This window comes from Lutjanus erythropterus, chromosome 4 (genome assembly GCF_056507025.1).
Source record: "Lutjanus erythropterus isolate fLutEry1 chromosome 4, fLutEry1.hap2, whole genome shotgun sequence".
Lineage (NCBI taxonomy): Eukaryota > Metazoa > Chordata > Actinopteri > Lutjaniformes > Lutjanidae > Lutjanus > Lutjanus erythropterus.
Window position 1 is genome coordinate 8,285,679 of NC_139320.1, and position 27,073 is coordinate 8,312,751.

The following is a 27,073-nucleotide window of genomic DNA, read 5'->3' on the forward strand; positions in this document are numbered from 1 at the left end:
GCAATAATAAAAACCATTCTACATCTTTTAACCAATTTACCAACTTTAATAAACACAATTGAAAGTGGTTTATGACATACAGTATATTATTAGATTTTTTATTATAAAGACATACATAGCCTACCTACGATACAATGCTTACCAACCCCCGTTCATTTAGTTAGTTACATTGTTGCAATGCAATTATTGTCCCCAGTGAGGTTTCATGAAACTTACAAAAATACAAAGCAAAAGAGCTGAACTATGAACTGGATGACGAACTCGGCATCAACTGGTCAAAGTGATGTTGGTAAATGATGAAAACAAGTCAAAGCATGAATACAAGTTCTGTCTGGGACATTAACATGAGTGCATTTGATACAGAGAAGCACAGTACTGCAGAGGTTAAGAAAAAGAAACTGACGTGAGAAGTTGGTCATGTTGTCAAGCTTACTGTACTGGAGGTTAAGGAACAATCATAATGTTTGTGGAGGAAGGCATTCAATGAGGGCTTTGTTCAACTGATCTGACTTCTGAAACTCAACTTGATGTTGAAGTTTTCCTCTTTTCAGATGCGTCATGTAATTATGAATGGGTTGCATTCACCAGGCAAAGGACTTCAATGTTGTAAAAAGCTTCAAAGATAATATTGAAGGGTGCTATTTAGCAAAGAAGCTGGATTTGAATATTAATGACAATATTCCATTACCCCCCCCCCCCCCATTTCATGCACACTCGACCACAAATAATGTATCTCAAAGCATTTCAAGTACTCTTTTGGCCCATCATAATGTGGTTGTCTTCAAATACCCTTTGAACACTGGCAACAGGCTTCTCACTGGGGATCTGTGCTGGATGATCCCACAATGCCGTGCTGTCGCAGCAGATTCCTCAGGATCTGATTCTTGGACTTCCAGTCTTCAACCTGAGCAAAAACAACACAGATTGTTGAAAAGAATGAAATGGTCATAACTGAGTAAGTCATGTTGAACTGTGGAAATAAGAAACTGGGCTGATAGCTTTTTTATTAGAATGTAGCTATCAGCTGCATTCTTTTATACCAGACAAAAAAAAAAACACTAACACTCACTAACATCTGACTTTTGTCTTCAGAGAGAGGCTACAATTAGCAATAATCAGCACCAGCTCTGATCAGCAGTGATGGAAATATAGCACCTGGGTGGGCCAATTTTCACCCCTTTTCTGGCGCAATGCTGTGATCTATTTAGTGCCTCCGTTGGTAAATCTGCGACTCTTTACTTGAATGGACGGGATTGGAATTTGCAGCTGAGACAACAGAGCTCAACTATCATTCAAAATTAGTTGGTAAAGAGTTTGAGAGAGAGAATGAAGTAAAAGACTTAAAAAAGTAACAACTGTAACACTGTCACTAGACTCATGCTGCTGTCTACTGTTTATTAATTCCATTTCCTCATGTATTTGTGACATTGACTATGACACATCAGGAAAAACAAAACAAAATTGCAAAACTTATATTTAGCGGGTTTAACCACATTTAAAAAACCCAAATATATATGCTAATTTTAGCGTAAAAATGGTGTACTTTCAACCAGGATTTGTTTATTCAAAGCCAGGAAGTTACCAACTGCCACTACTAGAGCGGCAAACTTGCTGGTAAACCTGCACAATAACACTGTAATGTGTACATATACTTTTTGACCAATTTTAGAAAAGAAATGTCTAGAATGTGTTGTAGAATTGACTACATGTGGAGAATATATGCAATGCATCCCACTGAGATAAGGTTTATGATACTGCTGGATGTCATTTCAAATGGCTCTGCTCTATGAAATCAATTTCAGCTGCAATAATTAGTTAATAAAATAAAATTATTCCATCAAATTAAAATTTATTTGCAACTATTATGATACACAATGAATCATTTTAAGTATATTAAAAATAATTTAAAACTACAAAAATGACAAACCTTTGATTGTTCATCTTCTCACATGTGAGGATTGCTGTATTGTCTTACTTTACAGTAAACTCAATATATTTGGGCCTTCGATTGTTGATTGGAGAAACCAAGACATTTGATGACATCATGTTGGATTCTGAGTGAAAATTTTCAGTTTTTTGACATTTTAAAGACCAATAAATGTAACGATTGATCAAATTAATGACATGAAAATAATGTGTTTCAGATTTTTACTACATGGTGTATTACATCTTATCATAATGGTTGTTGGTTTGTAATTATAAACTTATACCGATACAGCATTTTCACATCTAGTCTGTGGACATAAAACATAAAATACAGTTACATAAAAACAGTTTCTACCCAAAAGGCTGGGTCAAACCAGTTTTTCTGGTGTTTTAAAGTAAAAAAAAGAACCAGAAAAATTCAACATTGCACACAGACCCAAACACCAAACATCAGTCAACCACACATTCCCATTTCCATTGTCAGTGTGCACATGTGTTCACTTCAGCTCCTGCCAGGACAGGACTGATGGCAGCCAGAGAGCAGAACACAGCATTTAACACAATACTACAGACTAATCTGCCTGTTTCACTGATTTTTTCCAGACAAAAACAAAAACATATTTCTGGGGAAAACACTGTATCATTGCCATTCCTTTCTTTTTTTTAACTTGACCGAGAATGATCTAAACAGTCATCATTTCAAATCTTGTACAGTGACACAAAGTAATAACAATTGGAAGCTTTAGTCCCAAAATACTTGCAGACACATGCGGACGTACCTCCTGTCTTAGTAGCTGGTTGTCAATCCTGAGCCGATCAAGAGCACCGATGTCTTCTCCCAGCTTCAGGTTGCTCTGTCGGAGTTCTTTGATGTACTCGCAGGCTTTGGACAAGATTCCTCCTTTACTCTGAAACAAAAAGAGAGGGGAACTTAATTTTTTTTAAATCAGAAATTGCCTCGGTCTGTCCTTTTGGGATTTTTTTCTCTTTTACATTTTTGTTTTTTCTTATTTTCATTTTTTCCCCTTGTTTTTTTCTCATTTTAAGATTAAGTTTCCTTATTTAACAAATGCTTCTGCCAGACAAAACAATGCCAAGTGAGACTAAATGAGATTCTAAATGAGAAACTAAACTATAATCAGTTCCATTCTTAATGGTGATTAAGCGATTAATGATTAGTCATTAACATCCCTTGTACAAACTGTTTGTGCATCTGAAGAGTAACATACTTTGACTGGATTTGTCATTTTGCCAGTATGAAATCCAGAGTGAGTCTGAGCAGAGCTCACCTGTCCTGTCTTGGTGTAGTCGATGTTACAGTCTGGGATCGCCTTCGACAGCTGCACAATCCAGTTGTTGATTTTGTCTCTGCGCCGGCGCTCAACTGACAGAACAACATCTGAATTTTACACTCTCCTCTACATTCATACCTGGTCAGAAAACTAAAAATGCAGCTCTGCCTTCGATATGACACACTTGGATGTGAGCACTTACCTTCGTTGTGCTGGGCTCGCCGTTTCTCGTCTCTGGAACCCCGAGGAGCCTCTTGCTTTCTGGAGAATGGATTGAAACAAAGCTGTTGAGTTAGCTTGACTTGTTGTATGTATTTTTTAGATTTTCCTACTATTGAAAACTTTCAATTATATGCAGCAGTGCTGTGATTGAGATGTAATTACGCTATGTATGGCTGAGTGCGAGGTGCGATTGTCCTTTGATTGGAACTCGTCAAGACTTCCTGGGGTGACATCATCACATAAAGCTGCCCTGTAAAACGAAAGTTTAAGTACTTATAATTGTGAAGCCTTTAAATTATGGGAAACTTAAGAAGAACAAGTGGTTTGAAAATAGTCGATTGATTATTTTGATACTGATTTCAATTAAATCAAAATGGCATTGTTACTGTATAACACAAAAAGTTTCAGCAAATGACGCTTTGTCACAGCCGAGGCCTCAAATCTGGGCAGTGATTACCTGTGGGTGTGGTCTGGCCCAGCAGTGTGTCAGAGGCCTGCACTGTGGTCACCATGGTTCCTGTGGTGGCATCTGCGATGGTGGCGGGGTAGTAGGTGTACTGCGTCTCTGCGCCCTCTGTACCCTCCAATCCCTCAGACTGGGAGAACACAGCCTGACGCCAAAGACACATTAACTGCACTGTTAGTCTGCACTTCTCACCAGCTCCAAGAGAAATGAGAGATCAGATCTATCAAGAATTTTGAAAAATGAAAGCTTCAGTCAAGTGAATAGACAGAAACTGTGAGTAACCATCGTTACATATAACTGTATCCACATAAAACTACCTAAGTGTTTTACTAGAAAAAATGACTTTCATCTTTAAGATTCTAAAGTTTCTAAAACAACGTTTCTGCTTTCAATACCTAATGTCATATCAGCCATATCAGTGATGTAGCAGGCTGACTGGATCTGATCAGATCAGTAACAGAAACTCAACGTTATAAATAAGATGAACCCCAGCTACAGAGCGAGATGATGTTAACTGATCGCACACAGGAAAATTCAAGTTTCACAGCAGCAGAAATACAGCAACGGATGCATAGTATAGATAAGTAACTTTAAATAACTAAAATACTGTATACTACAGGCAACTACCATATACAACAACTGAGTTTGAAAGAAACAAAAAATACAAATATAACTTACACCAAACATGATTAAAATAAAAGAAAGTAAATATAAAATGTACTGAAAAAAGCAGCCATAAATAAAGTGAGGGGGAAATTAAGCTGCAGTAAATATGCACACAAATTTAAAAATTGCACTTGAATGCAAAGTCCATTTTTGAGAATGGAATCAGGGTGAAGCGTCTCACTCCTGTTAGAAGCATGAAGTACAATCAGTACACTCTTTGCACCTTAGAAACAGAAAAATATCAGTAGCCTGATTAGGTCTTGTTCCAGATCAGAAGTGGAGGTCAGTTAATCAGTGGCTTGTAATACCTGGTGACCATCACTGGTGATCAATCAAGTGATGGGAGGGTCTAACTTAACCTGTTCAAGCTGTCGTCTCATCTATATCAAGTTATTCTTTTCCAAACAGGAGAAGACATGTGTATGATGTTTAAATGTGTTTTGAGGTTAGTGTTGCATTATGTAAGTTATATTTGCACACATATTGTATGTTACCAAGGGACAAAATGGAAGGGATGTTCTGTTCAAGGATTTTTGAACCTTATCCTGATTACACATCTTGCCCCTTAATACTGGATATCTGCCCATCCTGAGTCTGACACTTACAGTACCAGTCACAAGTTTGGACAGACTTCTCATTCAGTGTTCAAATTCAATGCAAAGCTGTCATCAAAATAAAAGGTGGCGACTCTGAAAAAATCTAAAATATCAAACAGCAAAAAACTTTTGCAGATTCATAGGCCTACAGGTGTGTAAGAGAAGACCATGGGTCGACAAAAAGCAAAATGGCTCTAGGACACTGTCTTCTGCACTTGCAAGATTTAATAACAACAGTGATATTAAATCTTTGATTGCAAATGCAGAAAACAGTGTCTTTGAGTCTTTTTGCTTTTTAAGAATCTAAACTAACAATTTGCCTTGTTTTCACATTTTCTGCTCACTACATAATTCCAAATAATTCCATACTTCACAGTTTTGATGTCTCCGGTTTTAATCTACAAAAGAGTGGAAAAATAATAACAATTAAGATTGAATGAGAAGACATGTCCAAACCTTTGACCAGTACTGTATGCTCACTTCAATGTCAGTTACAAATAAATATTTAACCAACAGCTGCAGCTGGATGTCTTGGTTAAAAATACTGGGTAATCAATGATATGACATGAATGAACATTTAACATGGAGAACGTGACTCCTGAATCTGATGTGATGTGATCAGCTAGAGAGAAGATGTTATCGCTCGGCTGGACGTGTGGAGAACCACAGACACACTCAGCCAGAGATAAGAGAAGCCCCACCCTGTAACACCGCTGAACAACAACATATTGCCAGAGTACAAACACCAGCCACAGAGAGCACTTTAACCAGACAACTGGAAATTGCGAGTTGATTGATGACAGGCCAAAAAGGAGGACGTCAAATACCAATGTTTTGGTTGACAAACGTCCAGAGCACGGCAAAATAAAGTGAAACATAAAGAAATACAGGCAGACGACAGGGTTTCGGCACATACCACAGAACGGTGTTCCTCAAACTTTTTAGACGATGTACCACCTCAGAAAATATTGAGCTCTCCAAGTACCACCTAACTGTTTCGGGCTGTTTGGTGGCAGCAAGTGCTGGGGAGACTTCACTGGCATTTCTTAAGTAGCCACCAGCACAGGCACAAGTTCACCAATGTCCATTTCATTTTAAACACAGCAGCTCCTCTAATAGTTCCCGTTTGGAGCCACAATTGCAGTGTTTTTAAAAAAGTTATTTTCAGTCTCAATTTAGCTTGTAACCACTGGTGATCATGGATGATGTGTGAGCAAGCTCCGTGCATGACAGTGACTGTGTAGCAGGTTGAGACTGAGACAAAAATCCAAGAAAGTCAAAACTTATTTATCTTACATTTAAGTTTTCTCATTTGAAAGTCTGCAGCATTTTGATCTACTATGTTCATATGAGTTTATACATTATTTTTTAGGAAATTGTTGCATATTATGCCTTTATAAAATTTGTACATTTTTGAGACTTAGAACATTTTAAGTCTAAAATTCAGATTAGTGGCTTTTTGACTCATCAATAATCTATCTGCTCTACTGTTTTGAAATAATATAGCACTTGTCAATTAATTTTAGTCCTGAACAGATCAGTTTGAAAGATGAATATGTGTAAAAAGTGAGCAGATGTCTTTCATACAGATCAGTAATTGATGCTCATGCTGTTGGTCTGTGTTTGTTCTCACCTGTGTGACGGTCTGTGTGGTTGCAGGGAAACCAGTGACCAGGCTGACTGCTGCAGCTCCGTCTGTCTGACCCTCCAGCTGGCCATCTGACACCTGGATCACTCTGTAGGTCACCTGGGACGCAACACATCACACTGAGTGCTCAATACTTCATCATCACTGAGATGACAAGTGCACAACAGAGAGAATCTCAATCTGACTTCTACTTTTAGGCCTCCATTAAGTGAAGTGGGTCATGAGTACTGAGACCAGGAGGTAATGTGACTGACATACTGACACGATTATCAAGGAATGTGAAGCCTCAGATGAGACATGCGCTTGGTGAAATCAGTTTGCATGTATTCAAACAGTAGAAAACCTGCAGTGTGTGTTTTACTCATACCTTTCTGGCACAAACTCAAGTCGAACTCCAATTTTTGTCTGCTCATAAATGACAAACTCTGTTGCTGTGACTACACCAGGAGTCTCGAGAACCTGACCAACAAGGACAGCCTGAGGGGGAGACCATGTGATGACTGGCCAATCAGAGGAGCTGCTTTTGACACTTACTTTTTGTTTCTTTGTTTTAGGGGGTGAGGTGGAGCAGGGAGTGGTCGGGAGGTCCCTTTAGACTACAGTCCTCAATCAAAGATCCTGTGGATTCAGGGGTTAGATGTCTACAGTGACATTTGGGAAACAATTTAACTTGCTTCAACTAAACGAGTCGAAAAATCTAAATCAGATTTCATTTCTTTTCACAATATTTGACTCAAATTCACTCCAGTGTGACTTTACATAACAGTTCTGTAACTACAATATTAATCCAAAATCTATTTTCACTGTGTTGTCATGCTGAGGTCTGTCTGACTGCCATACTTGCCAACCTTGAGATCTCAAAAATAGGGAGGAAAAACTAATGAACAACAACAAAACAAGAAAAACACATTTCTTTGGTTAATAGATTTCTGCAGATGATCTGTAACTGGCACTTATTCTCTGGAAAACACAGCATTTAGCCTCATCTAGTCCATCTTCAATTTTTATGACACAATAATAAAATAAAAATAATTTTTTTCTCAGGGTATGTTAGTTTGATTGCTCTTAGAAAGAACAAGCCCATTTTCTTTAAAACTTTCTTTACAGGATGTCTGAAATTTGCTTGAGTATTTCTTTTTCTTACTACTCTACATTTTACTTTAGGTCTTTCAGTCACTGAGGTAGAAGAGGGGCGAGAATGGATTAGAACTGGATATAACAGCTGCAAGCAGCCTGGAAACGATATTTTGTGTATATCTGTGTCTGTGTGTCCATGTGGAAACGGTAGACTTTTAGCATCACTCTACAGTGCCACAAAAGGAAAAAAATTCAGAAATTGGGAGAATTACAGAAAAACTGTGACCCCAGGAACCAGGAGAAGGTACTGAAAACGTGAGTCTCTGAGTAAAATTGTGAGGGTTTATCAAGTATGCTGATTGCTGTCTGGGTGGAGTATTTCCAGGAAAATTATCCCTGATAATACCTAATTATGATTATTTTGACTGGTTTTGCAATTACAATATGATTTGTGATAGTAGAGGCAATGATTATTTTTTCATCATTATCTTATTTTGATTGGAAAAACATGTTAAAATGACTATACTGTGATTTTTTTTTTTTTCCAGGAATGTGTATCAAATTGAGATTTTGTTTAAGTCTATATAATCTGATGTGTAAAACAGGACATCTCTGCTTCACAACATTCTTTTTGTTTTTTGACACACATTTTGGCTTTAACAAATATTGCATCTCCTGCGATTTGTAAATTGCCAAAAAAAAAAAAAAGGGCCATATTGCAGTTTAATAAAATTTCAATTAATTGTGCAGCCCTAGTGGTTTTGTGTGAATATGTCAGCTCAAGTGCCTCTTAGTAAAAATAAAAGTCAGAGAATGCCTCAGCAGATTTGAAGTGACACTTGTCAAAACTCCTACCTGGCCGCCTGCTCCTTCTGTCTTGAAGAGATATTTGATGGGTTGGTCAGCGAAGGTGGCGGCAGACTGAATGGTGGCAATGGCTGCGGGGTCCTCTGCCGTGGCCACGGACCCTGAAAAAGCACGTCACGCAAAATGTTCAACAATGTTGATGCCAACTTCTGACAGCAACTGTTAGAGAAGCAGGGAAATAATCTACTTACACTGAGATTGATTTTTTTTTTTTGTTTCGACTGCCATCTACCGTAGGTAATACACTAACTATTGATTAGTACCTCAAACAACTCCACTTCAAATAACCCAAATTATCCTTCTAAGACATCTTAAAGCCATATTATTCGTGTTTGAGACATAAACTTGCAAGCATGTGTGCTCCTATAGGGTAATAACTGAAAAGAGTGCAAAGAAATTTTAGGCTTATACAGCAGCCACATACACAGCATGTTTTCATGGTTATAATGTCTCAGTACAAACACCCATAGCGACTTTAAAATGTTTCATTAAGCAATTCAAAGACATACGACAACACAGAAACGTGTGATAACATTAAAAGACTGAACACACACCAAATTGAGTGTTTGACCCATGAAAGCACATATAAATGTAATGAGACCTCTTTCGTTCATTTTAATAACTTTAAATACATTTTCACTGATAGTGATATTCATTTATTAAGTAATAGTGATAGTAATGGGTAGTTTCGTTTACCTTCCTCGCTCACAGTAACGCTTCCATCTGGTTCAGGGCTTTTCTGTTGGCTGCACACATGAAAACACAAGAGAGGAGTCATTGTGGTTAAATTAACTAACTGTTAAATTAATTACTAACTAGTCAGTGGACTTGTAGCCCAGTCTTTCAGTGTATTTCAGTTGATATTAGTTGGCAATGGCGCTTGTTACCGCGACACTCACCTCTTCATTTCTGCCGACAGTCTTGGACGAGGAGACCGCCTTCACTCGCTCCCACAGCCAGACTGTGAAACAAGTTCATAAGTTTGAGCAAAGGCCGGGAGAAACTTTGCTCGAAACGACAGAATATCGACTGTTGATGTGACTTTGAACGTCAAGGAGCCTAAAGCAGAAGATTCAAGCAGTAACGATGTTAGAATGGGGTTGTTTATTGCTAGCTGTGAAGCTGAGCGAGCTGAGTCAGAGCGAAAGTTTACCACGGCTGGTAACGGAAACTGTCCGCCTTTGCCTTCAAAATAAAGGCCTTACATTTGAACGCACCAACAAAACATGCGTGGTCGTTCATTTGCGCTATGAAAAGCAGTACTGTGGAGGCGCGTTTTAATTCACCTCAAATACTTTCCACATACGATGTGCATTTTGACGTCTAAGCTCTTTCACTCACATTAACTTTAAAATGAACGTCAACACGTATTTTACTTTGGTGATTCTAACCGGATATCATTTATTTAACTGTGACTAACCTGACACCGATTCTTCCTTTCTGCTATATTACCATTCGGCCCCAGCGGTTTTTACAGATGTTTAACAAAGCACTTTCCTCTCCGCTAGCTCTCTGAGAACTGTGTCCGCATTAGCAAAAATGTGCGATGTGAAATTATATTTTACGGTTTAAATTCTGCGCACAGAGCTTAATTATGTTGAATATCTCTCTGTCTGAACAAAGATCTACTTACGCCGCAGTGGTCCCTCCCCCGATATTTGTCAACAGACCAGCGTCTATGACGGCTGTACGCATGCGCAACAGGAAATTAATTCCACCGGGTTCCAGATCAGTAGATAACTATTGGACCTATACTGTACTAGTCAAACGATTTATGAATATCTGACCCACGATCAGTGGTTCTTACAGTTAAATTTTCGTGTAGCTGGGGCATTAAAGGCACATTTCACCCCCAAAATTAAAAATACACATTTTTCTTAAGATCTCTAGTGCCGTTTATCCATTCTAGATTGTTCTGGTGTGAACTGCAGATACATGCAAATATCACCCGTAGAGATGTCTGCCTTTTGTTGAATAAATTGGAACTAAAAGTCACACGGCATGTGGTGTTTAAAGCAGTTACAAAATTCATTTTAAAAACTCAACAGCAATACCTCTTTCCAGAAATCACGATTCAGTAACTCAAGATAATCCACAGACATTGTTGTGAGCAGTTATACTCAAATTATTATTCAGGAACAACAAGAGAACATTTTTTGACAATTTCTTTATATATCTTTAAAACAAAGTTAGGAGGAGAGGAGACATAACAGAAGAGCCAGGGTGCATTACATTACTCAAGAATATTAGAAAACATACAGAAATTGTTATGATAATCCTTTTGTTGGCTGAATGAGAGAGAAGTTTAACATATTCAACATCTTTCACAAAAACAACAAATGGTCAAATTCTTTGGTAAATTTACTTTTATGGATGAAAAATTTTGCCAATATTCATATCAGATTTATTATGAAAAAAGCCCTCTTTGTTGTCATTTGGTAAATGTTTTTGATAGAACTAATAAATAGCACCATGCACTAGTTTGTGTCGCAAATGCAACACTGCACAGAAAATATCTCACAATATCATGAGACACTGTAATATATTGCAAAACTTGGTACATACTTCTTATCATATAGAAAATACAAAGACATATGTCAGAGAACCAAGATGTGTGTTTGGAGGAAGAGCCTGTTCACACACCGCACTGTCACTTCTCTCTGTCTCAGTCCCCAGTCTGAGTCTCCACCTGGTAATTGTCTCCCTCTAGTGGTCTTCTGATGATATTCACTCAAAGATGTTCCTGGAATCAGAGGGAGAGAAAACATTGGACAGCAACTGTGATTTGATCATCGGCACAGGCCTGGGGAGTAATGGATTATGTGTAATGGGATTACATAATATGGGTAGAAGAAAGGTAACTGTATTCTATTATAGCTGCAAACAAAAAATTATGTAATCAGATTACAGATACATTTAGTAAAAATGGGGCTTATTAGTTGGAATACAAATTTAACATGAGGAAGAAATTTAAATAAAGAACAGTATACTGCACACTGATGTACCAAGGCTGTGAGTCCTCTGCAGCGGCTGGGGGTTCAACTCCCACCTGCAGCCCTTTGTTGTACGTCACTCCCCTCTCTCTCTTCATTATCTGTCACATCTTCAGCTGTCCTGTCAATAAATTCATAAAAATATTTACCAAATAAGAAAAAGCACAGTGCACACACAGTTGCCAGTTCATTAACATGGCTCAAAATGCTTCACTGGGTGAAAAATCCACAATTGTTTGTCTTTAAATCAATCAGTCAATCAAATTGTGCACAACAAAGGAATGAACGGCTGCACAAACTAATAAACCTGACAACAAACATAAAACACTTGGAGCTGCAACAGTTAATTATTAATCAACTATTAAATTAATCTACATCTCTTTTGATAATTGATTGATCATTGAGTTTTTTTTTTTTTTTTAATTAGAACAAGTTCATCTTCTCTGATTTCAGCTTCTTAAATGTGACTATTTTCTGGTTTCTTTACTCCTCTCTGACAGTAAACTGAATGTTTTTAAGTTGTGGACATTCAAGGATGTCAACTTGGACTATGGGAAACACTGATCACCCATTTTTTTTTACCATTAATAGAGAAGATGATCAATAGATTAATCAATAATGAAATCAAGTCAGGGTGGCACGGTGGTGCAGTGGTTAGCACTGCCGCCTCACAGCAAGAAGGTCCTGAGTTTGATCCCCCAGCTCCCCGGCTGGGGCAGGGCCTTTCTGTATGGAGTTTGCATGTTCTCCCTGTGTCTGCCCAGGTTCTCTGGTTTCCTCCCACAGTCCAAACACATGCATGCTAGGTTAATTAGTGACTCTAAATTGCCCATAGGTGTGAGTGGTTGTCTGTCTATGTAGTAGCCCTGCGATGAACTGGGGACTTGTCCAGAGTGCACAAATGTATGTCTGTTTGGACCTATTTTTCAAGTGACAAGATTGTAAAAGGATTTATTACCTGATGAATCGTTATGAGTATTTTTTGGGTTTTTTTATTAAAAGAAGTCCAAATTCTCTGATTTCAGCTCCTTAAATGTGAATATTTTCTGGTGTCTTTGCTCCTCTCTGACAGTAAACTGAATGGTTTTGAGATGTGGACAAAACAAGACATTTGAGGACATCATCTTGAGCTTCGATTGACATTTATCACCATTTCCTGACATTTTATAGACCAAACAATTGATTGATTAATTGAGCACACACATTTAAGCAACATAGAGTGATTAATATTCAGAAAGAATTGATGTTTGAAATTACCCCTGAGCCAGTGTGAGAATGTAGGCAGGAAACTGAGGATATGGCTGCTGTAGACTTTGGTCTGTGTCTTCTGGAGGGATGAATATCACCTTTTTATATATCTATTGCAGCCATGTTGACTTAAAAGTCCTTGTAAAGGCAAATGGAAGTTTTTTGTCTGAAACACATTATATATGTTAGAACATGTGAAAAGACTGAGATCTTGAGATCTCGAGACCTAATGTTATATACTTCACATTTGTTTTATAGTTGGTGGCTTGGTGGTTAATAACACATGTTGCTGTGATGTGACAACCTCAAAACACACATTAATTGTTGCTTTTTACAGTATCTTTACATGTGTTTCTCAAGGAGTTTGACATGACACTCCCCTCATTAAACTGATCATTTAATGACTTCAATCAAAGATCCACTGGTGCAAATAAAACCATTGGTTCAATAGTTGAAATTATATACATTTAAATGTATTTATTGGTTTTAGTGTATGCCATTGTTATATACAATTGAAAGAACTGGACCCAAAAGCGAGACCTGGATAGCAGTTTTAGGTGGTTTCATTGTCAAAAAAACAGGAATGGACGTCTTGGGTGGATGCAGAACTCTCAGGTGAAACAGGGTAGGCAGGCAAACGAGTACCAGTGAATGGATCAGAGGCAGGCAGGCAGGGCAAGGCTGGAGACAGATGGCAGGCTGAGGTGGCAGGCGAATGGGTTCCCAGTGAGTGTCGAGCTGAAGCAAAAACAGACAAGTCTTTAGGTGTCAACCTATTTTAACATAAATAGAGTATTCACAACTATAAGGAGAGTAAATCCACTCTAAGAGCAGAGTTAGAAGTGTAAAATTCTGCAGACATGCAGTGAAAAATTCAACTCTAAAGAGTGATGATTACACGCCAGTCTGCATGACGTCTTGAATGAGCTGCTGGAACATGCCATGGGAGTAGTCTGGAGTGGTGCCACAGTCGGGTAAGTAACGTTAACATTCCTGTGTCCGCAACATTGTTTAATAATTATATTTCAACTAAGGATGTGTTGTCAACATCTATCTCTCTGTTGGATGACACTGTTGAGTAGCTACATGCAACTAGCAACTAACTTGCTAGCATTTCGTAAGTTCGACATGTTCTCACTGAGTTAAGATGCACCTGCAGTATGTAACATGTTAACTACGTATTTTTTCTGAATGCCGGTTTGTCCCTTTTCTGAAGTGGACAAAGTGGTGCCTAACATTACACAGACAGTGGAGCTTTTTGCACACTGCCACAGCCTTTGCACCGCGCATACCGTACTGTTGCTCGCTCTCGCTGACGAATAAAGTAAAATAAAGCTGTAAAGTGGTGCTTATGCACAGCGAGACATGCTCACCCATAAAGCGACAACGAATGCTTGAGTATAACATACGTTTACAGTGGGTAGAACTGGACAACTTTGAGCATGTAATTTCCCAGTCAAATATAATAAAAGGATCCCCTTGGACTCCTACTAAAATAGACACGTTTTAAGTCTTTCTGTTCTACTACTTAATGGACTTAGAAGGAACTACTTTGTCTTTGCCATAGACTATTAAATTTTGCCAGAATGATCCATTTGAGTTAAAATGTACACAATTTCTGATAGGGGAGCATGGCCCCAGACCACCCACCATAGTTCCTCCAAATTATGTGAGAAACACTGGGGATGATAATTTAGCATGATGATGATGATGATGGAGTTGTTAATCACAACCTAACTATATCAACTTTGCCTTGTTGTTCACAGTAGTCAAGTGAATTGCAATCAGAGTGGACCGTTAGTTGGTAAGTAGGCTCAGGTTATGGAACAATATAAGCACATTAATACGTTACTCTTTGTTCAGCTGTTTTTTCTTGGTTGTTATTTTTTCCCTTTTTTGTTTTAATAGAATATGCTGCTGCATGTTTTGTTTGACATCTTCATAGCTTTACTGTCAGATATTGTCCCAAAGGGCTAAAAGATAGAAACAGAAAATAATTTAAGTTCACAAATGTGTGCACACATCAGTGGGCATCAGAAATGCAGTGTCTCTCTTCACTCCTTTCTATGCACTGTACTTTTGCTTTACAGATAGAACAAGATTTCCGACTGCTGTTTGGGGAGGCCACAGCCAACAAATTCTTAGAGAAGTGGCCCACCAATCTCAAGACAAAAGTGATAACAGAAAGCCATGGACTGGTACCCACCACAGAGCTGTTGGATTTAATGTGACTATATATCTATATATGATATATTTTCTTATATCTTACACTGTGTCTTTTTATTTTATTATTTCTGGAAACAAGCACAATAACTGCACATTGTATTATGTATTATGTATAATTGTGTATGTAACAAATACATCTTATATTATCTCATCTTATCTTTATGCTAACCTAACGTTTTTTGGTCTTTAGCCTGGGACAGTGACATGTCCGCCATCTTGCTGCTCCTCCGTCTGCTGCCACCATCTGCACAAGGAAGGAAGAGGCCAGGGAAGATGTCGGCATGTCAGGCTGTGGAACACCTCATCAGATTCATAAAAGTATGCTGAACAGTTGTTTAAAATATACTTTTCATCACCTCAATTTCATGCACAGTGCTCTATTGTCACTAAATATTTCTGTTGAATTTTTGGTTGTAGGCTGGAACCAGTGTACAACAGCACCTCGATAACATCAGTCAAAGCAGCCAGCCCTACCTCCTTGCTCAGGGACCCGCAAGAAGCGGCATCTTCTTTATTGTGATTGATAAGTATGCATTTCCATGTAAGGCAACAGGTTCCGTAGGGGCCCTTGACGAACTTTTTAAGGACCATTACGTCTTTGGTACCTCATACAGCTCCTCCCTGGCTAACTTTTTCACATTTCCGCAAACAACCATTTACAATATTGACATTGGGGAAATGAAGGAAACTCCCAGAGTTGCAGAGTTGCGAGCAAGAATGGTGCATTAGTGTCAAGATCAAACAGTGAGGTGTTTTCTTTGCAGAAGTGACCGTGGGAAACCAAACAGCCTTATAAAGGATCTTAAGGTAATACATGGTCTCTGTACTGGCTGGACTCTTCATCTTAAATGTGGCTAAGAGGGATGCTCATGTTCATTTGGTAGCTTTTCAGGCTTCAGAAAGCATCTAAATAAGTGCCATGTAAGCAGTTCATTTGATTCTGTTCAAGAAGGTGATTTTTTCACCACACCAAAGTGTTGAGTGTAATGCCACTGATGTTAACATATCATCTGAACATTTGGAGGCAAACTCCGCAGTGTCTTCTACACACCTTGTAAATAGTTGTGCATCTGTAATTTCTAAATTAAAGGCAGCAGGTGTAGGCCAAAGTGTTCTGAACTCTGTTGTGATTTCCATGGAAGAGATTGTTCAAGATATCCAGCAGCATGCTAAAGAAACTGTCATTAAGCATGTATTTAGTGATGAAAGAGAAACTGAAACGTGCAAGAAAGTTGAAGCATGTTTTGAGGAGTTAGAGAATCCTTTCACAATTCTTAATTCAGAATACAAGCGATCAAAATTTTTATCAGGCAAGTGGGAAACTGTAGAAGCAGTTGAATGTGTAATTGGCTCAAGATTTGACACAAGGCGAAATAAAAAGACTGAAACATATGATCAGATAGTTGTTCAAGATAAATTCATGTATGTTCCAATTTTATCTACATTGGAGTTGATATTTAAAAGTCGGGTATTGCCAAAATGTTGAAAAACTCAGACACTGATGATTCAAGACTCAGAGATATTTGTGATGGATCTCTATTTAAGACTCTCTGTTTTCAACTGAAAAGCACACAGTGCAGATCCAAATGTTCTATTCATAAATTGGGTGCAATATATTTTACCTTAAGAAATGTCTCTCCAAAATGGAATTCTATCTTGGCCAACATACACCTGTGTGCCTTATTTCATGCACAAGATCTTAAACGGTACAGTTTTAGTGAAATTCTTGCTCCTGTTTTCGAGACATTAAAGTTTTAGAGAATGATGGTATTGAGATTCCATTATATGGATGGGTTTAGGGTTACATAGTTTGTTTGGTCTGGTGGAGTCTTTCAGTGCAAGGTACTGTTGCAGATTTTGTTTAGCTGAAAAAGATGACTTTCAAACAGAATTCTCTGAAGATTCTTCCAAAATAGTGTGCACCAAAGACACCCACACTGCTCACTGTCAAGAAATGGCTCATAATCCATCTCTTCCTTATGTTTTTGGTGTGAAGAGGTCAAGTTCATTGCATTCATTGACATATTTTCACACAACTGAGAACTTCTCAGTTGATGTGATGCATGACATTTTGGAAGTATGAACTGAAGCTATTGTTTTTGTATTTTAAAGAACAACATGTTACAGTGGGGGAGCTGAATTCAAGAATACAAAGTTTTGATTATGGATTCATGGAGAGAAACAATAGGCCAGTTGCTGTGAATTTAGGTGGAGAGTTTAATGAGCTGGGACTGAATGCAGCTCAGTCATGGTGTTTATTGAGGAATGTTCCGCTTCTCTTTGGAGATTTGGTAACCTCTACCGAGAACCACCATTTTCTTATCCATTATCCCCGCTGCATCCAGAAAATAGGACCGTACTTCATAGTTGATGCATGTGCTATGAAGGCAAGCACAATTTTTTTTCAAGAAACAGCTCAAGTCATTTAAAAAAATTACCAAAACGCTGGCCAAAAAACACCAGCATCATATGGCACATATTTGGCAATTATCAACAACTTTTAGTCAATTAGACATTGGTCCTGGAAAAATGGTGTCTTTAAGAAATGGTAAAAGGAGGTTCTGAAATTGTCAAGGCAATGCAAGTGCCCTCCAGTGTTCAAGTTATGAAGGTGAATTGGGCTAAACACAATGGTTTTGTTTACTGCCCTCATCTGGTTATTTGTGGCAAGGTTTTGTTTACTACATAATTCCATATGTGTTCCTTCATAGTGTTGATGTCTTCAGTATGAATCCACAATGTAGGAAATAATAAAAATAAAGAAAAAACATTGAATGAGAAGATGTGTCCAAACTTTTGACTGCTAGTGTATATATATACATATATAACATCTAAAATACATTTTGCTGCTGGATGTGTTTACAGCAGTCCACAGCAGGACATCATTTACCTTCTGTGTTGGGACTCCCGAGGCAGCTGTCAATCAAATGTGAGGTGACACGCCCACACAATGTTGAAAAATGATCTAACCAGCAAAATTTGTTTATTTTATTTTATTTACGTTTACGTTTATTTTAATTCAGATTTTTCCGGATCCTTCATGAGAAACTAAACGTTGATATCATATATGCGTACTATTTTTAGGCAAGTTTTCAGTGGCTTTAAGAGCCTTGCATACGTGTACATAATAATGCAGCTTTAAAATGATCTTTCTTAAATAAACACCTCATCAAAGTAAACACATTAAAGTCATATCTTTATATCAAGTGATCAGTTACTTCAAGGTTTCAGCATAATGGAGGATTTACAGTGTATCACTGAGAGGGGAATTTTATTTTTGTCTTTGAGGGAACCAATCAATAACCAATAAATTCATCTTTTCAGTTTTTTTTTACTTGGATTGTTTTGTTTTATAAGCAGTTCTTGAAAGGATTCCATATGCTAATTCATTCAGTTGTGATGTCATATCTCAGAATGGAACTCATCACAATCTTCAGAGACACAAATCCACTCACACTCAGCATATCAGCAGAGTTACACACAAGTTCTGCTTATTTACAGGAACTTATTTTCACAACTATTGGTATTGAACTGGCATACAAAACAAGATGGTGGCTAAGACGTCAAAGACTCTTTGTGACTCCGAGGACGATTCAGGTGAGTGTGAAATCCTGATTAACAGCTGCAAAAATGTTTCTTATCCAGTCATTTCAGTGTATTTTTCTGAAAATAAGTTATATATCTGTCATTAGGTGCTTTAAAAACATTTGAACTCATCTCCAATGTAAATTATTTTATTGCAAGTATTTTCTACAGTTACATTCATTCTTTCTGATTTTAGTGCAGTAATTTGTATATTGAGACAAAGAATGAGAGACTTGTATCAGGAAAAATCTTGAAACACGTTGATTTTTGTCAGAAACGGATTATAATCTGTCTTTGTTGTGACATGTTTCAACGAGAAGAGGTTCTAACTGATATGATTTTGCAGGTAGGCTGTGTACTAAATCAGGGTAATAAGTAAAACATTTTTAACAAGTCCTGCGTTCAAAATTTTACTCAAGTAATAGTTTTATCAGCATGTACTCATTGGGCAAAATATATTAAGTGTTTTATTATGGATATTAAGTAATTGTATTTTACTTAATTGCAATATTTCTGTACATTCACATGTACACAGAATTTTAAATTTCACAGCAGGTTGAGATGAAGTTAGTCACCTTTTTCTTGAGAACTGGGACAAAACTTTTGAGTTTTACTCTTCAATTTTGCTGGAAAATCTATTTTAAAAGATCAGACTCTTGGCTGTTAAATCTTGTAATGGGCCAGTCTCCTAGTGATGACATTTTTTTTTATTATTATTAAATGTAGACATCAGATGGAAAATCTGACTGGGTTGACAAAATGTTACATTTTTTCATTTCACAGCATAGTTGTAGTGAGAAGACATTTTCTTTTTTTTAAAGTGTCTCAGAGTTCTCTTAATGCTGATCAAAATATACATTTTTAAGCCATAATTCTTGTTTAGCTTTGATTTAGAAGAGCTACAGAGTTGACATGATGGTTGAGACACATGATAGCAATATTATTTCATAAACAAACAGGAAACAAAAGGAAGGCCAGCACAAAGCTGGAGTCACCCAGGAAAAAGACAAAAAGTAGCCAAGGGGACCAAAAGAAAGTCCAGCACAGACAGAGGAGTCACAACAACGACACTGACACCAGCAACCTGTTACCAGGACCTGACACCATCAGCAACACTGGTGAAGCCATCAAGGTGTCAAAAGAGACTCCCAGGATGACCAGCAGCTGTGACCCCTCCACGAGTTCCAGCAACCCCCCACCCTCCATATAGAACCCCTCCCCGAGCTCCAGGATCCCCTCACCTTCTACACAGGACCCCTGCCTGAGCTCCACAACCCCCTCATTGTCCACAAATGATTCCTCCTTGAGCTACAGGACCGCTTCATCCTCCACACAGAAGCTCCTTGAGTTCCAGCAGCCCTTCACTCCTTACACAGGACAACGGGATCACATCCTACTCACTACCAGACAGAGGTAAACTCATCATTCATTTTCTGTAACCGCTTAGTCCGTAAGGGTCGCGGGGCTGCTGGAGCCTATCCCAGCTGACATTGGGCGAGAGGTGGGGTACACCCTGGACAAGTCGCCAGTTCATCGCAGGGCTACCACATAGACAGACAACCACTCACACTCACGGGCAATTTAGAGTCACCGATCAACCTAGCATGCATGTCTTTGGACTGTGGGAGGAAGCCGGAGAGCCCGGAGAGAACCCACGCAGGATGCCACGCATGTTCCCGGGGAGAACATGCAAACTCCACCCAGAAAGGCCCTGCCCCAGCCGGGGAGCTGGGGGATCAAACTCAGGACCTTCTTGCTGTGAGGCAGCAGTGCTAACCACTGCACCACCGTGCTGCCCGACAGAGGTAAACTGATACAGAAAATGACATGACTGTGTGTTGTCTGTATCTAAGTATGTCTGCCTCCTAATTGAGCGATAGTCCAGCACATAACCTCCCATAAAACTACAACAAGTTGTTTGCTCTTTGATTTTGGCACTAAATAAAGGGATTATCTGATGTGGAGTTGTGTGATGCAATTATGCACAGACAGTGTATTCATCAGAGTTACACAATAAACTATCTGATTAAGGTAGCAGTAGACCAGCAGCTCCCATGCTTTCCAAGCTAAAATTTGTGATTTGGCCAGTGGAGACATTTGACTGATATAACTGCAGTTTCCAATCAGATAAGGTTGTCTGAAAGAAAGGTCAAGCAGTGGAAATATTTTATATATAGTTGTGCTGTCCTCATTATATGTGCTGTATAGAACTTGCAGACAATTGCACAAGTCCCTCCAATCCGAGTCCCAAGCAAGTATCAAGTAATTCGGTCCAAGTCTCAAGCAAGTCCCAAGTTTTTTTGTCATGGGCAAGTCAAGTCAAGTCCCAAGGTTATGTCGAGTCAAGTCAAGTCACAAGGTTGTCGAGTCAAGTCAAGTCACAGATTATGTCAAATCTCTCACTATTGTTCCTCATCCAAAAAAGAGCATGCTGTCTAGTCTGCATGGATTAAAGCATAAAGCTGTTAATTTTATCTATTCTTACATTACATGTTTGATCATTTAGACCAAGGTAGATGGGGACCCAGGGGGTGCCAGGACCATAGATAAAGAAACTATAAACATTAAATTATGGAGTAATTATTTAAAATATTTCAAAACAGGCCTATTTGTGGAAAAAAAAATCTAATATTTGAGTTATCATAATAGCCCCCCAGTTGTCCTTAATATAGTGCAGAACCCCCCCCCCCCAAAAAAAAAAACACACAATCAAACTTTTTTTTGTTCATTATGCTCTATGTGCGGTCGGTAGAAGTCCGATGCAATAGAGGCTTTAGAGATTTATTAAATATTTTTTAAAAAGGTGATGACCATAAGCAAAGTCAACGTAGCGCAGGGTAAAAAAGAACTAACAAAACAAAAACAAACAGCGAAGCTATATGTTTACCAGCCTTGTAACGTAATACTGTCCAGCTCTAATGTTAACATCCATAGGTATAAAAGCCACGACACGTCATGTTTTTGACAGGAACAGCTGACCGACTGTCAGAGAGGAGGCAGAGAGAGGAGGAGAGCAGCGGTCAGGTGAAGGAGGGGCTCGTTGCACCGTGGCGAAGCGGGCGCGCGTGGGGGGAGGAGAGAGAGGAGAGAGCAGCAGTCAGGTGAAAGAGTGATGCGGGAGGGGCTCGTTAGTCGTGTCTCAAGTCGAGTCGAGTCTCGAGTCTCTGACCCTCCAAGTCGAGTCGAGTTGCAAGTCGTCAAATTTGCGACTCGAGTCGACTCGAGTCCAATTGTCTGATAACTTGACAGTCAGGAAAACACTTTCCCAACATCAAAACTCTGAAGACTGTTGCTCTCTTGCCCACAGGTTTATTGATGTTGCACAGAAAGGTGAAACTAAAACATACAGAAAGCAAAATTAACCCTGTGCTCGATTTTAACATGTACAAATATTTACAATATAAATCAATATTAACTCGATATACATATGAATTAAATTCTCGTTTTCTTTTTACCGTTGAAGCTTTTATGTCCTTCTCGTACTTTTAACTAAAAATGTAATATATAACATAATTTAAAAAAAAAATTCAATTGTTTGTTCATGTATTTATGTGTAACAGTCCTTTAATGAACTTCCAAAAACTTAGGATCAATGTAATCACTAGCAACAATAACTCTGTAAATATCTACAAATAACCTCACAGAATTTAACATTGTCCCAAAAATAATGCACTGCAAATGTAAGTAATTATTAAACAAACATATACATGACGATACTACTTTAGTCCTGAGTCGTGTGCAGATGGCACTGGATTATTTGAGTAGCAATACATCAACATCACTGAGAGCCATGCTCCCTTTCTTCCTGATTACTGGTCACATGACATAACATCCTGTCACTGACTTCGTGACTCTTAAAGTGACCACAACAGAATTCTGAAACACCTAAAAATACTGCAGAAAACAGGAATAAGACTTGAAGACTTTAACATAAGAACTTATTTGTAACAAAACACTCCTCGCCTGGCATGATTACATGCCACTCAACAGTCCTTGACAATTCTTCTCCCTAGGCATTTGGAGAGAGAAGAAGCACTGTCTCTGTGACAGGTCTAAGGAAGAGTGTAGATCCTCCTGGTTTAATGATCTTCACCTCGACTCGGCGCACCTTCCCATCCTTGCCTGGGAAGGTTTGTGTTCCTAGTCCAAGAGGCCAATCATTTATTGGCACTTGGCTGTTCTTGAGGAGAACCACACTTCCTTGTTTGATTTTTGGATGAGTTGACTGCCACTTCTTGCACGGCTGTAGAGTCAGGAGGAACTACTTTCGCCACCTGTCCCAGAATGTGTTGGACAGGTGTTGGACTTGACGCCACTGGCTCTTGTAGAGGTCTGAAGCTCCAAACTCACCCGCAGGAGCTGAAACAATGTTCGTCTTTTGTGTAAGAAGAGCAGCTGGTGTAAGAATAAACGAATCATCAGGGTCAATTGTCACAGGAACAGGAGGCTTGGCATTGATAATGGTTGCTACTTCTGCCATGAAGGTCATCAGCACTTCATGTGTAAGTTTGTCTTTCAACTGGAGGAACATGGACTCCAGAATTCTCCTTGAAAGACCAATCGTCCTTTCCCATGTTCCACCAAAATGGGAAGCATGTGGAGCATTGAAGGTCCAAGAGCAAACTTGGTCTCACAGGTAAGTCTTCACAGTTGTGCCGTCAATGTTTGAAGGTATCCTCAAGTCTTTACAAGCGCCAAGAAAGTTGGTGCCATGGTCTGAATGAATGTTTTTGACTGGTCCACACACAGCAAGGAAACGCCTTAGTGCATTGATGAAGCTGGATGTGTTGAGGGATTCTTTGACTTCCATATGTAGAGCTCTTATGCTCATACAAGTGAAGATGACAGCCCACTGTTTACTGTGTGAAAGGCCCCCTCGAGTCCGGCATGAGCAGACATTCCAAGGGCCAAACACGTCTAACCTGATATTTGTAAAGGGAGGTTCTGTTGAAAGACGAGCTGCTGGGAGGCTGGCCATTTCCTGGATGCTCAGCGGAGCCCTAAGCCATCTGCAGGTTACACATTGGTGGATGATGCTGCTCACTTTTCTCTTCCCATCAACAATCCAAAAGCCAGCTGAACGGACAGCTCCTTCAGTAAAGAGCCAGCCTTGATGGTGAACCTGCTGATGGTGATGTCTGACGAGTAAAGTTGAAATGTAATGTTTCCCAGGAATAATCAAAGGGGTCTTCTCACTTTGATCAAGGCTTGAATGGTGGAGACGACCTCCAACTCTCAAAAAGCCATGTTTGTCCATAAAGGGATCTAGATTCTTAAGAGGACTGCATCGAGGAATCTTCTCGTGCTTTTGTATGCATCTGATCTCCTGACTGTAGACTTCCTCCTGGACTGCTTGAATGATGATGGCTGAACTTTGATTAGATTCCTCAACAGTGAACTCTGCCTTGCAGTAATGCCAACCCTTACAAGCGTCATTCTTTGGCAGGGTTGCACTGAAAAGATGGGCTATATGTACAAGGTGAGTAACAGCACGAGTTAGTGACTTCCAGGAGGAGAACTGGGCAAATCGTTGAGAACCAAGCTGCTTGGATGATGTATTTGTGCTCAAAGTGGACACTAGAGGCTGGATGTCTGGGTCTGAACTTGGATCGACAAGATCCCAGGTGCTCTCAGACTTACTTGGCTCTGGTGTGGACAGAAACTTGGGTCCACTTAGCCAGTTGGAATGTTTTAAATGGTTTGCAGCCACAGAACGTGTTGCATGTGTAACCCAGGTTATTAGACATGAAATATTACGTTGTAATCCAGAAATGTTATTTAAAAATGATGATGGTAAAATTCATATTTTCCATGCAGAAATAAATGAAAATGGGTAGAAGTCGACACTAAAGCATCTATTCTGATGCCTCCGCCTGCAACAGTTTCATACAACTGTGACTTTTTGTGTTCCCTACACCTGATTGAAACCACAGATTCATTATAAATCCTATTTGCAAGTGTCCCAGGAGTTTGAGAATTATGGCTCTATTGATACAGTATACAGTTAATGAGAAAAGATTGCAAGGAAAGAGCTATTACCTTTATTACCTAATAGTATCCAACATAGTTATTCAAAAATATATCAACGTCAAATATAAAAAAGCTTTAAAATTGACCAACTTATTGGCATAAGTGTGTTTTTAGAGACAGGTCTGTCAGGCGGCCATTTTGCGGCCATCTCGAAAGCATTGGTCTCCAAAATTTAATCAGTTCATGTACCTGTTACAGAGTGTTAGCACACAAGATTTGGTGCAAATCCACCTGTAATGTTCTTGTTTGGCTGTCAATAAAACATCCAATAGAACTTTATGCTAGCTGTTTATTCTTGTACTCATGCTTAATCATTTTCTCAGTTCTTACTTGCTGTAACAAATTCCATGTCTAAAATGTCTTACTGATGTTATACTGCCTCCTATGGGCGACACCTTTGTTAGCACTTATCATTACATCCCCCTTCCAAACAGGTGAGTATAACATGAATCACAACTCTTTAAGTAGTTATTCTGTAAATTTCAACAGTCTTGGCTAACATTCACATGTCACAAATAGTGCAACAAAATAAAAAACTTAGCACTAAGCTTTTCTCTGTCACCAAATATATGAACACAGTGCAAATAAACTATATTCTAACTCGTAGCTTATGTACTTCAAAATTACATAAATCTCATTGGTCAGACCAAATGAGATTCCACCGCTGAAATACTGTGTCTGTGTATCTTCACACTTCACCCAACTGTAACAGTTAATAACACATTATAACATATGAAATTCAGCACAAGTATTTACTTGTTTTTTTTGTTTTTTTTTAATGTCAACACCGTCCTTTCACAGTTTATCAGTTGACCGAGTCACTCTTGTTCTATGAGCCTCTCAGGAGGTTTCTTAGATCTGGTAGACCTTCTTAGTGTCACAGTCACTGGGGCAGGTGAAGGAGGCTCACTGTGGTGCATAGCCGGTGTAACACCCTTTTGTTCAAATACTGTCTCTGTTTGATTTTCAGTGTCCTGAGTCTTTAACAGACTCCTCCTGTGGCTCCTTAACACTTGTCCATTCTCTGTCCTAATGACAAATGACCTGGGTCCTACTTCACTGAGGACTGTTGCTTTTCTGTCCCACAGCTCAGGGCCTTCAATCCTCACAACATCCTTTTCCTGCAGAGGTTCCAGATTCCTTGCCGTTTTGTCATAGTTAATTTTTTGTCTGTGTTTGAGCTTCATCCTTTTGTCAGTCACCTTGTTGTTGTTTTTGTTGTCATTGTTTGTTGGCCTGTGTGGGAATGTGGTGCGCAGCTTGCGACACATGAGCAGCTCAGGAGGGGACACTCCCGACACTGCTTGGCTTCCGAGATCGGACGAGATCGGGCGTGCTCAGCGTGGTGTGGCTGTAAGCTGCAAGAGCTCGTCAAACTATGCCATTTTGTACATCTCCATCATCTCCATCTCCAAGATAGAAGAATGCCGTGTCTCTTTTTTTGGTTGTGGTCGCTTTTTTTTTGTTGTCACGGCGGAATGAGCCTTTCAAAAGGCTTACAACACCTGGTATTCCCAGGAAGTCTCCCATCCAAGTACTAACCAGGCCCGACACTGCTTGGCTTCCGAGATCGGACGAGATCGGGCGTGCTCAGCGTGGTGTGGCCGTAAGCTGCAAGAGCTCGTCAAACTATGCCATTTTGTACATCTCCATCATCTCCATCTCCAAGATAGAAGAATGCCGTGTCTCTTTTTTTGGTTGTGGTCGCTTTTTTTTTGTTGTCACGGCGGAATGAGCCTTTCAAAAGGCTTACAACACCTGGTATTCCCAGGAAGTCTCCCATCCAAGTACTAACCAGGCCCGACATTGCTTGGCTTCCGAGATCGGACGAGATCGGGCGTGCTCAGCGTAGTGTGGCCGTAAGCTGCAAGAGCTCGTCAAACTATGCCATTTTGTACATCTCCATCATCTCCATCTCCAAGATAGAAGAATGCCGTGTCTCTTTTTTTGGTTGTGGTCGCTTTTTTTTTGTTGTCACGGCGGAATGAGCCTTTCAAAAGGCTTACAACACCTGGTATTCCCAGGAAGTCTCCCATCCAAGTACTAACCAGGCCCGACACTGCTTGGCTTCCGAGATCGGACGAGATCGGGCGTGCTCAGCGTGGTGTGGCCGTAAGCTGCAAGAGCTTGTCAAACTATGCCATTTTGTACATCTCCATCATCTCCATCTCCAAGATAGAAGAATGCCGTGTCTCTTTTTTTGGTTGTGGTCGCTTTTTTTTTGTTGTCAC

General features: G+C 39.3%; 2 protein-coding genes and 3 non-coding genes across 6 annotated transcripts; 1 reads left to right on the forward strand and 4 right to left on the reverse strand.

Annotated features, from left to right (window-relative positions):
* Nucleotides 1-25: 25 nt before the first annotated feature.
* Nucleotides 26-10,445, reverse strand: usf1 (upstream transcription factor 1). Of its 2 annotated transcripts, none has more exons than XM_084716879.1 (11): nt 10,394-10,445; nt 9,660-9,721; nt 9,457-9,506; nt 8,749-8,861; nt 6,802-6,915; nt 3,898-4,051; nt 3,603-3,690; nt 3,421-3,479; nt 3,216-3,310; nt 2,706-2,834; nt 26-904 (listed from the first exon to the last, which is right to left on the reverse strand). In XM_084716879.1, exons 2-11 carry the CDS (start codon nt 9,665-9,667, stop codon nt 815-817), a joined length of 900 nt encoding a protein of 299 aa, XP_084573005.1. In that variant the 5' UTR covers nt 9,668-9,721; nt 10,394-10,445; the 3' UTR covers nt 26-814. The 2 variants fall into 2 exon arrangements, with proteins under 2 accessions (XP_084573005.1, XP_084573006.1); XM_084716880.1 differs by lacking the exon at nt 10,394-10,445 and adding an exon at nt 10,181-10,387.
* On the forward strand, nt 9,847-15,956 carry LOC146327449 (uncharacterized). Its single transcript, XM_084716267.1, is given in 4 exon segments — nt 9,847-9,921; nt 15,092-15,275; nt 15,418-15,545; nt 15,645-15,956. Coding segments are annotated over 4 exon segments (699 nt in total).
* Nucleotides 15,957-26,335: 10,379 nt separating this feature from the next.
* LOC146327450 (5S ribosomal RNA) lies at nt 26,336-26,454 on the reverse strand. Its single transcript, XR_014770282.1, has one exon. It is a non-coding gene; the product is annotated as a 5S ribosomal RNA (ribosomal RNA).
* A 134-nt stretch (nt 26,455-26,588) lies between these two features.
* Nucleotides 26,589-26,707, reverse strand: LOC146327451 (5S ribosomal RNA). The gene has a single exon (XR_014770050.1). It is a non-coding gene; the product is annotated as a 5S ribosomal RNA (ribosomal RNA).
* Nucleotides 26,708-26,841: 134 nt separating this feature from the next.
* Nucleotides 26,842-26,960, reverse strand: LOC146327452 (5S ribosomal RNA). The gene has a single exon (XR_014770294.1). It is a non-coding gene; the product is annotated as a 5S ribosomal RNA (ribosomal RNA).
* Between the last annotated feature and the right edge of the window lie 113 nt (nt 26,961-27,073).

Excerpts from the sequence above, each read along its gene's own strand:
- usf1 (XM_084716879.1), bottom strand. Across the intron at positions 6,916-8,748 it reads CAGAAGGAGCAGGCGGCCAG|GTGACCTACAGAGTGATCCA; the intron begins GTAGGAGTTTTG and ends GTTGCGTCCCAG. Across the intron at positions 3,480-3,602 it reads CGCACTCAGCCATACATAGC|AAAGCAAGAGGCTCCTCGGG; the intron begins GTAATTACATCT and ends TCCATTCTCCAG.